We start from the raw sequence: 12,470 nt of genomic DNA, 5'->3' as shown, positions 1-12,470 counted from the left end.
TCTTCTACAACTGGGGAAGCCTTTGAAGCAGTAGTTTCTTGCTGAACTGTTTTCTTTAGTGGTATTTATCAAGTGATGTAGCTGCACTCTGTGTACTTGGACTACATACAGACAGTGCTCTTGAGGGATAACAAAAATATACAGAATTTAAACATGCCATAATTTGAAAAGTACGAAGAACAAGTCAACACACAGCTGCCATGATCTGGGAATAAACTAGTCCAGGCAAAATGATACCTTTATCAAACCCTCTTGGGCTGAGACTTTAAGATGGAACATTGCTAAAATATTGTGCTAAGCTCACAAGTTTTTCCCACTTTCAGCACTGCAGTCTGTCATGCTATCAACATCTTCATCTACAAAACTCAGGAAAGGATTTGTCAGGAAAAAATTAGAAGGAATAATTTATACTTTTAAAGGCTCAGAAGTATATTTCTTTGCTGTTTGGAGAGACAAAACAGCAAAGAGGTGAGAAATGAGCCAATTCCTTCGCTTGCCTCGCTCGCGAACTCTTCTACTGCCTAACTGATAACTTGTGCACGTCAGATTACCAGGTTTGAGATCTGATGCCCTGGTGAGTAGCTGTCCCCTCTGATCACTGCTGACTTGGGTTCGATTTCATCCAGGGATGTGGAGGTGCAAAGCATTTTGTCCCATTAGTGCTGCCCTGGCACCTCCCACACTCATGTCAAATGACATCTGCAGTGTCCGCAAACACAGCATCCAGAAGAAGCCTGTGAATTAAATAGCAGTGTTAAGGTCTGTAACAACATGATCTTCAATGGCACATATAAGTGAAATCCAGAATAAAACACTATAAAGAGTAAAATGGGAAGACATCACAGCCTCCACATTAAAGACAAGGAACTGAGGTCCAACAGGACTTACCAGACCCAAAAAGCCTATGGTTAAACCAGAAACTGAGCCCCAAATCTCATGAGTCGTGTTGCAGTGCCTTGGCCACAAATCTGTCCTTTTCTTCTTGTTTTCCGCTGTACTAGAAGGTATAGAAGGTGTTCAGATAGCTGATGGCAAATGCAGAGCTTGAAGGTTGTGCCAATAAATTCATAAAAAAGATTGAATTCAGTGCAGAGTTATAATTTACAAATGCCTGACCTGTTCCTAGAACCTGTTCTCTTAAGATCATCTTAAGACCAACAGCCAGTAATTGAGTGTTGCATAGTATAAAAGATCCCTAAAACCTGAAGAATTTCAATTAACTTTTAGAGAATGGGGGAACAGTACTTTATAGAAATCAGACGTATTTGAATGGTTTCAAGTTTAGCATTTATTGCGAAGAGGCTGTCTGGAAGTTTTGTTCAGCGTTTCCCTGCAGTAACCAGCATTATTTTGCCAAGAGGCTGTTTCACTCATGACTAAAAGGAGCAGTACTGGGTAGAAGGGGAGACACAAAGTTTAGAAGCCACAGTGCAATATTAATGCAAAAATTAATTACTTTCCTAAAGCTACTGGCAGAAATACCTACTAAGTACTAAGTAGACTCTTGTTAAAAAGTGGTCACATTTTTAATATTTAGTTTCTGTAGACAAATCTGACTACAACATATATTTGATAGACCAGGCAGCCTTAAGCCTATGTGACTTCTATGACACATAGTAGATAATGTAGGATAGCATTTGAGTAGTGTCCGTCAAGAATACAAGCTGTATGGAAATTGGAGTAGATAGATGTTTTGTTATCATATTTTTCCAGGTAATAAGAGGATTCACTGTGTGCTGATTCCTTGTTTTAGTCTAAATTTCCTCTGTCATCTGTTCTGAAAAAATAACTTCTTTTTGGATCCAGGATTTCCCTACTTTCCCCAAACATTACTTCATTTATGTTTTCTCAGGTGACAACCCTACCTCCCTCTGGATTCTACTACCTTGGCCATCTTCAACACACCGTACGTGCGCTGTGCCTCATCTCTATTGCCTTAATGACTCACCCGGTTAGCCAGATGCCTCTTTGATACAAGGACAGTCTTAGACATCCCATATTCCATGACTGCATGACATATACAAATGACTGGATCCTTTGATGTTCACATGCCTTTTGCACTGCTATAATCCATATTTGTCTACTAAGAAAAAAGAGCAGGTGTACAGGTTTCTTAATTCATATTTCGCACTCTTTGCAGCATTTTTCAGTGATGTTCAAAGCAGAGGCATGTGATTGCTCTGTGAATAAGTGACTCCATGCTGGGAGAGGCTTTTCCCTTAACAGTGACCAGCTGGTCAATGAAAGACATCTGTGTATCTGTTCTTGGATGCTCACTGAGCTCTCCTCTGTTTGCAGAGGATGCACCTAAATCGTTGTCTCAGAACAATCCTTTTTATGCTTATCATAGTTGAGATTTTTTTTCCCCATTGATGAGTGTCTTTTCTGTAGTGAAGACCTGGCAATAACACAGGCCTTCAGCTGTAACCCAGTGTGTAGCCCAAGACTGCCAAAGTTACTTTCCTTCTAGATAAATGTAACATGCATTTTTGGAACAATATCACATTGCAAGCTCATATCCACAGCCATCTTCTACTATTTCCATATACACTGTTCCTTACTAACAATCATCTCCCATTTTATAAGTCTACATGGCTCTATTTTTTTCCCTGTGCATGTCCCTTAAAATCTGCCATTTCCCTAAGAAACTTCTCTCACTTAAGCCAAGTTCTCCACTTCTGTTCAAACTTTCTTTTCCCTGTCCTTCACTAAATTTATTTTCTCTCCTAAAACCCCAATTGCAAGGCAAACAGAGTCTTTCTGTTAACCTCAAGTCAGATGTTTAGTTCATCATCATAAGTGAGTTTGCTAACATCATTAATTAATCACTTATTTCTTCCTGTAAAGCATTTTTTATTGATACATGAAACAGCAACATGCTAAAGGAAGGCTCTGGATCTCATTTCTTAGCTTGCTATTGGATCATCTGTGTTTTCTTTCTGTCTGTGGGACATACTCTACATTCATGTGCATCCCACAAAATACCCCAAAGTGCTTCATATGTGGGCTCATTATGGAATGGCTGTCAATCAACTATTGTAGTATAAAGTTCATAATATAAAGTATAAAATAAATGGGAAATCAATAAAAAATTCTCTTTTGTATCCTCTGAAGCCAGGTTTTATCCATAGTGAAATCAGGTGTTTGAATTGCTCATAATGAGTCTAGAATTAAGGCAATGATGTGGATAAGCTCATGTTAAGTGTTTCTTTCTCTTTTCAGAAAATAATGAAACGTCTGATTAAGCGGTATGTACTGAAGGCTCAGGTTGACCGAGAAAACGATGAGGTCAATGAAGGCAAGTGGATTTTTGTAAATGACACAGATTAGAGCATGTAATGTTATCGCTGTTGATATGGCCAGTAAGAGACTTAAGTAACATCCTCTGTAGAGAGAGAGCATGCTCATGCTCACACTAAGGTGAGCACATTCTTGTGCACCTGGCAGAGCAAGGGAAGCTGAAAAGTCCTTGATTTAGCATAAGCAGCACATAGCAACAACTAAAACATCAGTGTGTTATCAACATTATTCTCATACTAAATCCAAACCACAGCACTATACCAGCCACTAGGAAGAAAATTAACTGTATCCCGGCCAAAACCAGGACAATATCATAGCATCTGTCTTTACATAATCCTGCTCTGCCCTAATGTTCTACCTCTCTTTGCTTTACAACACCCATGATATTGCCAACACCTAACCTTGTCTTGGGGTCTAAGTAAAGCAGTTTCTGACTGTACTGTTCATGTCTGTCCCAAGGACTTTTTTTGAACTGGATAAGGATTTTTATGGCCATGGTGTCATGTTAGATTTATATGCAGATCTCCTTCTAACACCTCTTAACTGCTACCCTCCTGCAAATGCTCTGTGTAGGTGGAGATCAATATGTGGAAAGCCAACAGACTTGAGAAAAAAGATGAACTTTCCATACATACTTGTCATTGCTGTCAGTACCACTACTGGAAGTACAGGTTATTTCTTATAAGATAAATATTAAGTGCATCAATGCAGGGACATCATATGGAGTTCCACAAACATTCATGACCAAGGACACCAAAATTAATGCTTTCTCAGGTCTTAAAATCATAGATATTAATTATTTGGTTCAATATTGCTAACAAGAACATTTTCCTCCTTTTAGGAGAACTTAAAGAGATTAAGCAAGATATTTCTAGTCTCCGCTATGAACTCTTAGAGGAAAAGTCACAAGCTACTGGCGAGCTGGCAAGACTAATACAGCAGCTAAGCGACAAATTTGGGAAAAGCTTAAATAAGGACATTTGATGGTGAACACAGAGAAAGGCAAGTGGTTTTCTAAACACCATTCAGTCTCAACCAGCATCTTAGGAGGGCAAAAACCATGCAAAAAATGGGTACCGCACACTCAACTTTTGCTAACTAGCAAGTGTTGGTAGGAGCACTTTGCATTACTCCTGTGCTTGGTGAGTTACCAGTTAAATCTTTTATGATACAAAAGTGACTTACTGGTAAAAATATATGCCCTTTGACGTCAGAAATAGATGCACCATGGGGAAGACACCTCTAGTTAAAGGCAAAAAAGCCAGATCTTCACCCACCTGACTCTAGTGAAGACAATGCAACTGTGCTCATTTATACCGAGACTGTATTGATCAGAATTGGGTGGTCTGAAGAAAAAATGTGCCAAGCATATTCCTTGAAAAATTTTAAAAATTCCTATCCTTGGGTGTGTACGCTCCTTTTATGTTTACATGGGCAACCATGAAGATAACTTTGAACAGCACTGTGGTTAAAGAAAAGCAAATGAGAAATCATCTGCTGAAATCACCAAGGTAAAGTACGGCAGGTAGAGGTCATCTGCTTTTTAGACTGGATGAGAGCATTGGAAAAAATGGACCAAGCTTGTTGGGTAAAGCATCCTTTCAACCCTCTGCTACAACCTGATAAAGGGATTCCCAGCCAAAAACTCCTCTCTGCCTTTTCCAGCTATATTAGCTAGTCCACTAATGGATATGGTCTCTTTGTACACACCTAGCCTCTCTTTTGTCCTTAGATGATCTCAGCTTCAACAACAGTGTACTGAAATATTCATAATGGTGTGAAACTCACTTCCCAGAAATACCCAGAAATAACATATATTGTGCTAATGTGTTCAGTTCAAGGAACAACATTAATCCAGTGACAGCGATGCAGCTGAGCTCAGCTTTCGGATTCCAGAGATCAAACAGCAAGCCATAGGATGAGATAAATCACAAAGAAAAAGGACCAGTAGCTTCAAACCTTTAAACCAATATGAAAAGGCTTCAATTCCACTGAGAACATTCTGATAAAAAAGGAAAAATCATTGTAGGAATTATTGGTTTATGTGTTTGGCTCTTACAGAGGATGAGGAAGAGATTAAAACTGTTTCAAAGGCTGTAATAATACAAGTACTTGGATTGCACTTTTACAACTGGAAAGCAATGAGTCTGCGCAACACAACGGCAAACCTGGATTGCTTGGGGTTTTACGTTTAGCTACATGACTTCAACTACTTAAAGCACACCTTACTACTTGGGAACCACTGAACTGTACTGTTTGTTTACAAGAGACACCTATAAAATGAACATTACATTTAGGTATCGGCTAAGAAATACAAGCAGAACCAGAAGGTGACCTGTGATCAGTTCTTAAGTGCCAGATGAGAACACAGATAGCCTAATAGAATAATAGTTATATTTGTACAAAAAAAAAAAAGAAAACAAAATAAAAAAGTGTACTGTACGTAGATCTGTTTAGAGAAAAAGGAAAATACTGTATTTTTACCTTTAATAAGATTATCTTGTATACTGTAATATTTTTACCTGAAAATGGGAAAAAAATAAAATTACCTCATAAAATTTTGTTGTACATTGAGTGAAATATTTGCTTGGTCTTTTGACTATCCAATACATGGACATTTTTTTGATTTTCTGCGATGTGTGAACAATGAAATCATTATATGAAGCAGTTTTGCCATAGGAATTTTGAAGCCCAAAAGAGTCAAAAAGCAAAACTTAAATTAAAGTACATTTAAAAGGAATAAAACTAAGAAATTAAAGGTTCTGTGACCAACTATAGTCTGCAGAAATGACTCCTTATTTGTGGTGATTCATTTGCAATTACTGTATCCTTATTAACATGTTTGTAAAATTACATTCTAAGAACACAAATTCATCTCAGCTGGCTTCAGACAAGCATAGTGCTGGTATTGAGTGTGCAATTAAAAGTTAAATGAGTAACATTGAAGTTTACAGGCTTTAGCTGGTAAGACAACTGAAATGACATTTGCCCCTGGATTACCCCATCTGGATAAGTGGTACTTTACAGTGCTCCAGCACAGGATAGTGTTTCCCATAGCCATTGTTTACAGATGTGGGAAATCTGTTGCTTTTACATGATAGCTCTTGCAATGTAGTGTCATGATAAAACACTTAAATGTCAGCGTTCAGCAGAGAGTATCAAATGGCAGTGTAAGACAGACACTGCAAGTAATAATACTTGCAAGAATAACTCATCGTTTTGGGCTGTCTTCTGCTACTTAAACCAAAAAATGTTGCTGATTTCAAATATTTAGTTTTCCCCATAAGAAGAAAGAATATCTTTCATTATAATACTGGTTTTTTTCCACCCCCCTTTTCAGCCACTGTGTAAATTTTTTTCAGGTTTGGAAAACCAGCTCTGTTGCCACAGCACTGTCTTAAAAATTTATTTCATGACAGCTCTACACCTGGCTCCTGATCAAAGCATTGCTTTGCCTTTCCCATTCAGTGTTTTAGCATCCCCTAGGAATTTAAGCAGAATTATTCTAGGTAGAACATATAACAACCACTACAATTTCCATTTCTTATGGTATTGCACGTCAAGCCGCACAAGAAAGTGGAAACTCTATGATACACTTTCATTTTGTATATTTAGATGCAACTCAACAAAAGGCCTGTCCTAAAGTCCAGCAACGCCAACAGGAATGTTCTCCTGCTGCTGAATATTGCAGTCAATGCATGTTCTGGTCAGCACAAATAACACCATACTGTGAATAGCTTGTTGAATTATGTGGGCCCAAGCAGAGGTATAGCCATGTCCCATCAGCTACTGCCTGCTGCCTCACAGCATCTGGATAAGCAAAGCAGTGCAGTCCTGCCACAGCTAGTTAGCATGATGCTCTGCTTCCAGGTATTTGCTATGAAAGAGCATAATATTTTCTAGGACTTCGAAAGGAGACTGAAAGATGTATAAAAAAACCTGTTAAAAAAAAAAATCTGCTTCCTCCCCTTTTGCATTTACATTCCAGGAAGTATCAAGGCACTGAGACTTCTTATACAAATATTCACGACAAGCAAAATCCCACTTCATCAGAGCACTTTTCTCATCTGGTCCCAGGAACACACACAAGGAAGCTGCACACCATGTATTAAAGTGCTATCAGCAGAAACGATGTTAAATTCATGGCTTATTCTCCAAGCGCTGTTTGTAAGAAATTAAAATTAAGCAGCCTTACTAAAAGATCGCTGAGAGAACTTAGAGAGTTTGAAGAGGAAAAATCAAAGTAGGTGGGTCCCAAATTGGGTTAGACCTGAGACGTGCAGGTCCCCTGTCCCATCTCCCATCACCAGTGACACCCCATGGGCGGACAGTGTCACATCGACCCACCTGCTAGGTTAGATTTGATCCAGTCTGTAACAGCTCTTACTTTCGTCTTTGAAATACAGGATTTAATATTCCTTGGACAAATTCATACTGCGAAGGAATGGAACTTTGCCCAAATTCTTTGTAGATAGAGAATTACAACTTTTTATGGGAAATATGTTAGAGGAAGATGAAACTAACCTGAAGTCACCCCCACAAGGGTGAACAGTCTCCAAGAGATCGTTGTAATTTTGCAATTACCGCAGGCCAATCAAACTAGAACTTAAATAGACACCCCGAGGAAGATCAGAGCAAAGTCATTAACTAGCCAATATTGATTTGTTGACTGCCCAAGTCTTCAGACAATTGTTTCACGCCTTGCAAACACCAAACTAGTCAGCTGCTGCTAACAGAAAGGGAGCAAACAGCAGAAACCATTAACATGCCCTTAAATAGCTGAACTGCAAGGTTTTAAGCCAAGAACCCCTGCTGACCAGAGGTGCAAACCCTGAAACAAAGGAGCTGCCCGAGGGCATCTGGCATCATGCCACTGCATTCAGCAGCATGGGATGAGCTGTGAAGCCCACAGGGTGGAGGTGATGTTTCATACACAGCTTCGCCCTCACAGCTGGGCTAATTCTGCCCGTAACTTTGCCGAGAACAACTGCTGTCCCCAGTTCCCACAAAACATGGTAATTAAGAAGCAAGAAGAGTGTCATGAATAATGGCTTAGAAAGCTGCCTGCATCCTGACCAGAGCTCACAGCACATTAAATAGTCAGAGCTAGGCTTTATTTTTAATTAATCTACATGAGGAAAGCATTTCCAGCAGGCCAAAAGAAATTGCACTAATTAAAAGATGTAAGAGATTAAGGATCACTCAGCAAGGACAAGCCAGGACACAGTCCATCACCACAAATGCAGGAGACTTGAACAGCATGAGCAGGGTTTAAATGCACCACCAGCTGACAGCAGACCTCTGCCTGCACCACGGCAGCCCTGGGCTGCAGGCGGGGAGGGAGGAGGCAGCATCAGTCCTGCGTTGTGGGCAGCACCCTGCTGCAGAGCACCTCTGCTGCCTCTCCTGCCCCAGGCAGGAACCTGGCAAACAGGTCTTTCTTTCCTAATTTGGTCTGCATTTGCCTCCCTCATTAACCAACAGGCAGGGAAATGAAAGCTGTGACTTCACAGCCAAGGCTACCAGGACTGTCCTGCAAGATGGCTTTCAGATGGGGAAGATAGATGTTTCCTCTATCCAGACATTATACTTTCCTTGTGACCCAGCCTGACCCCTAAAAGCAGCTCTGCCCTTGCTTTGGCCACAAATCTCTCACCACTTCAGAGTTAGATGCTACAGTCAGCAGGTCCCATTGGTCCCTTCTTCACCCACTTGGTTCATGCCTATCATTTTACCTTGCCAGGGACTGGGCTGTAAACCCTGCAGGTGGGAGGCCTAACGCTGGACACCAGCCTGCACAAACTATGGCCATAAAGAACTTACTTCTATTTTCAGTAAAAAAGGATAGAGAGGGTGCAGGAGAAATAGCCCTAGCTTCCAGTGAGGGAAGGGAGGTGCAGAGAAATTCAGGGATTTCCCTTAATGAGCTGGAAGGCAGGGGCCGAAAATGGGACTGTGACTCTGAATCTTATTTGGGGCTATATATACCCATTAGCTTCGCCTTCACTTGGTCCCTGTCCTGCATCTTTGTAGGGCATGTCCTCCGGTGCAAGAGATAAGATCTGCCAATGCACGGTGCAAGCAGCACAAGAGTAACAATACGAAAAAAGAATCATTGCCTCAGTTATTATAAATCATTTTGGGAAGTGATTCCCTCAGTCTCTGGGTGGTTTTAATGGCTCCATATCAATAATGAGATAAGTCTTCACTATAGTTGAATTTAAATAAAGCCAAATAGAAAGGGAGATAATAACCAAAGGGGCAAAATAACTAATCAGGTTCTGGAATTTTTAATGCCTTTAATAGCAAGCAAAAGGGCACTCACTTAAGGTCATTTGAGACAGATATTTAATACAAACCTGCAGCATGATAAAGGAGATTTGGAAAGGCTTAAAAGGTTAATGAATAGCTAACAAGCTTGTTAATATATAACTAATGTTTACTATAATACAGACTAATATTTAATTCCCCTATTAATCATTAATTATTCTGCTGCAAGGGTTTAATTAGGGCTTACACAGCAGGAGTGCAGGGGGAATCTGGTGCTGAGATGATGTTCCATGCAGCAGTCTCTGGCCCCGACTCCGGGTTCTCCTCCGGCATCTACCCCTGTGGTGGGCACAGCTTTAGGTGCCACAGCATGCCCGTGTGTCGAGGAAGCAGGAGACTAACGGCTGAGATCTTCCTTAGGATGAAGGTTGTTCTCTTATACATCCAAATGGGTGGCACACAGACTCCATAGTAAGTTACTTTTGAAAACAAGGAAACAAATTGCAAAAGGAAACCTCTCCCTGTACCCCAGTGGCTGACAGCATCGGGCATGCAGCCATGCTCTCCCCTTGGAGCAGATTTCCCAGTCTCGTTGTACTGGTACCCAGCATCGCTTCTGATTGCAAGGATGGTGGAACAGGGATTGTGATAACTCGCTCCAAGGTTTTCATTTGAAAATGAGAGCTTCCATCAACTGAAAAAGCTGATTTAATGCAAAAATGTTTTCTGTACAAAAATGTACTTTGGGCCAAATTTGCAAGATGATTCCCAAACACAAATAACAAAAGTGCATTCATCCTATAAAGAAGGTTGTTGTGCACATACATTTAGAAACAACACTGACTGATTTTATCAGTCATACTTGCAATCAGCCAGGACAGACACAGTCCTTCAGCAAGCTACTCAGAAGACCACACTCATCTTCCCAGCTCCACTTTTGCAGCCAGCCAACTGAGCTCACAGCTTAGTGACTTTTATTTTGGTCTTCTTTCCCCCGAAGGCCACAGTGACACCATAGCTATGTCACAGCTCTTAGGGCCATCAAACCTGAAGCCCGTAGAAGTAACACTTAGACAAGCCTTTAGCTAAAGAGAGGCCATCAATTTTGTTTGAGGAGCAGTCACTAAGCACATCTAAAAGCAGTTACTCCAGCTCATGACTTTCTGGCAGTATCTGATTTCTGCAAAGCAATGTTGTTGAGACTGAAGTACGATACTGAGCAAATAACAGATTTGCTCATCAGAAGCAATATTCACTGCAGAGTAAGAAGACACAACTTGAGGGAGACTTTTGTACTTATTAAACACTCTTCACCATGTGTTGTGTACCTAATAACACCTGACTCAGTCCCTGCTGCCATCTGGCCATTACACCAGAACACATTTTTCATGATGCTCCACAGTCACCATTTCTGTCGCGATAAGCATCATCGTGGGAAATCTGGTGCAGGTGTGTGACAGCAGAGACAGCCCATCACAGGCACACAAGCTGCAGAGAGGAATGGGGTCCTGGAGAAAACCAGCTACCACTTCCCTAAAGGGGAGGATGGACGTGATGATGTTACAGACCTGAACCACAAACCTCCAGCAGATTTTGCTTTCAGAGAAGAACAGGGCGGGAGCAGGCGTCTGCAGGCAGGAAAGCCAGGGGAATGAGGGCAGGAGAGTTGCACCCACAGCATGGAGACTGAGGTGTTCAGGACCCAGCTGTGCCTGATCACCCTTTTGCATAAATTATAGCCTGTGCACTCTGGGTTTTACTTTTTTTTTTAAACCTTTAGGAAAAGGTTTGTGGGGTTCATGTTCTGCAGCTTTCCTGAGGTGATAATGATGAAGAGGGAAAGGTGCAACTAAAACTATAATGAAATGAGAGTGAAAAGTGTTACAGATGGGTGTCAGCAGACGTAAGTTAAAATAATAGCCCTTCCTCGGCTGGAGTTACAACCACGCAGCATGACCTGCAGTCTCTGAACACCTTCCCCCAAGCTGTGCAGACACACTAGCTAGCTCAGAGCTAACGCAGGGGTTTAAACATGGCATGGACATACCTACAGAGTCTGCTAAAAGCCAGCCCTGAACCTAAATGCTGGGTACAGCTCAGAGAAAACATCATAAGGCAAAAGGAATAACTGTGCCTGGTAATGTCAATTGATGCCACAGCCTGCAATAGCCCCACAACCCCTAGTACTCCCAAGTAGCCTGGTGGTCTGAAAGGAGAAGACCTATTTTCCATTGTTTCAGAAGGGTTTTTTTCTGGCTTTTATCTGTAAAAGTTCAAACCTCTTGTCCCTGTGGAGCGCTGCAAGGTGTTTCCCTATATATTCTTCATGCTATGGAGTGAAGGCCATGGATATCTCATAGGGATTTCAGTGGACATGTCCATTCCCAAGAGGAAAACACAAACCAAAGCATTCCCAAACTCAAACGCAAACTCGTGTGGGTGACGGAGGAGGGAGGACTCGTGCCTGTCACTACCGGTTGCTGTCGGAGCCGGCAGGCTGTGCTCATGAACAAGTAATCCGCAGCTCTGCCTCTGTGGTGCTCTGAAGTAAAACCAAAGCTACAGGAGAAAAAAAAAAATCCTCTTTCTGCAGGGTTTTACTTCAGCTCATTATAGCAACCTGCCTACATGCTTTAACAACACATAAAGCCACAAGAATCTGGCTCTTATTAAACCATATTATTAAACAAAAGAAACGTTGAACTGCTGCTTTCTTGTTAGAAGGAAAAACAATATTTCTTCAGCTGACTGATGCACTCAGATGATAGGTTTTCTTCTTTGTACTGCCTTACTTTTTTTTCAGTAAATATCTACCTTGCTCCCAGGGGGGCACTTTCAGTATCTCGCACTCATTCACACCTGCACAAAATAAAGATAAAAAGCTCCATAAGCAAAATTTT

General features: G+C 41.1%; 1 protein-coding gene across 1 annotated transcript in view; it reads left to right on the top strand.

The window, feature by feature from the left end:
- Positions 1–5,667, top strand: part of TRPC7 (transient receptor potential cation channel subfamily C member 7) — an 82,516-nt gene extending 76,849 nt beyond the window's left edge. Inside the window, exons 11-13 of the mRNA XM_087753878.1 lie at positions 1,853–1,906; positions 3,223–3,298; positions 4,142–5,667. Of these exons, the coding sequence (XP_087610004.1) occupies positions 1,853–1,906; positions 3,223–3,298; positions 4,142–4,284 (273 nt within the window). The 3' untranslated portion in view covers positions 4,285–5,667. The remainder of the gene's footprint in view (positions 1–1,852; positions 1,907–3,222; positions 3,299–4,141) is intronic.
- The last annotated feature ends 6,803 nt before the right edge of the window (positions 5,668–12,470 follow it).

Source organism: Nipponia nippon, unplaced genomic scaffold (genome assembly GCF_047370975.1).
Source record: "Nipponia nippon isolate SJK-2023a ecotype South Korea unplaced genomic scaffold, ASM4737097v1 scaffold_17, whole genome shotgun sequence".
In the NCBI taxonomy this organism is placed as follows: domain Eukaryota; kingdom Metazoa; phylum Chordata; class Aves; order Pelecaniformes; family Threskiornithidae; genus Nipponia; species Nipponia nippon.
This window is presented reverse-complemented; position numbering and strand designations above follow the sequence as displayed.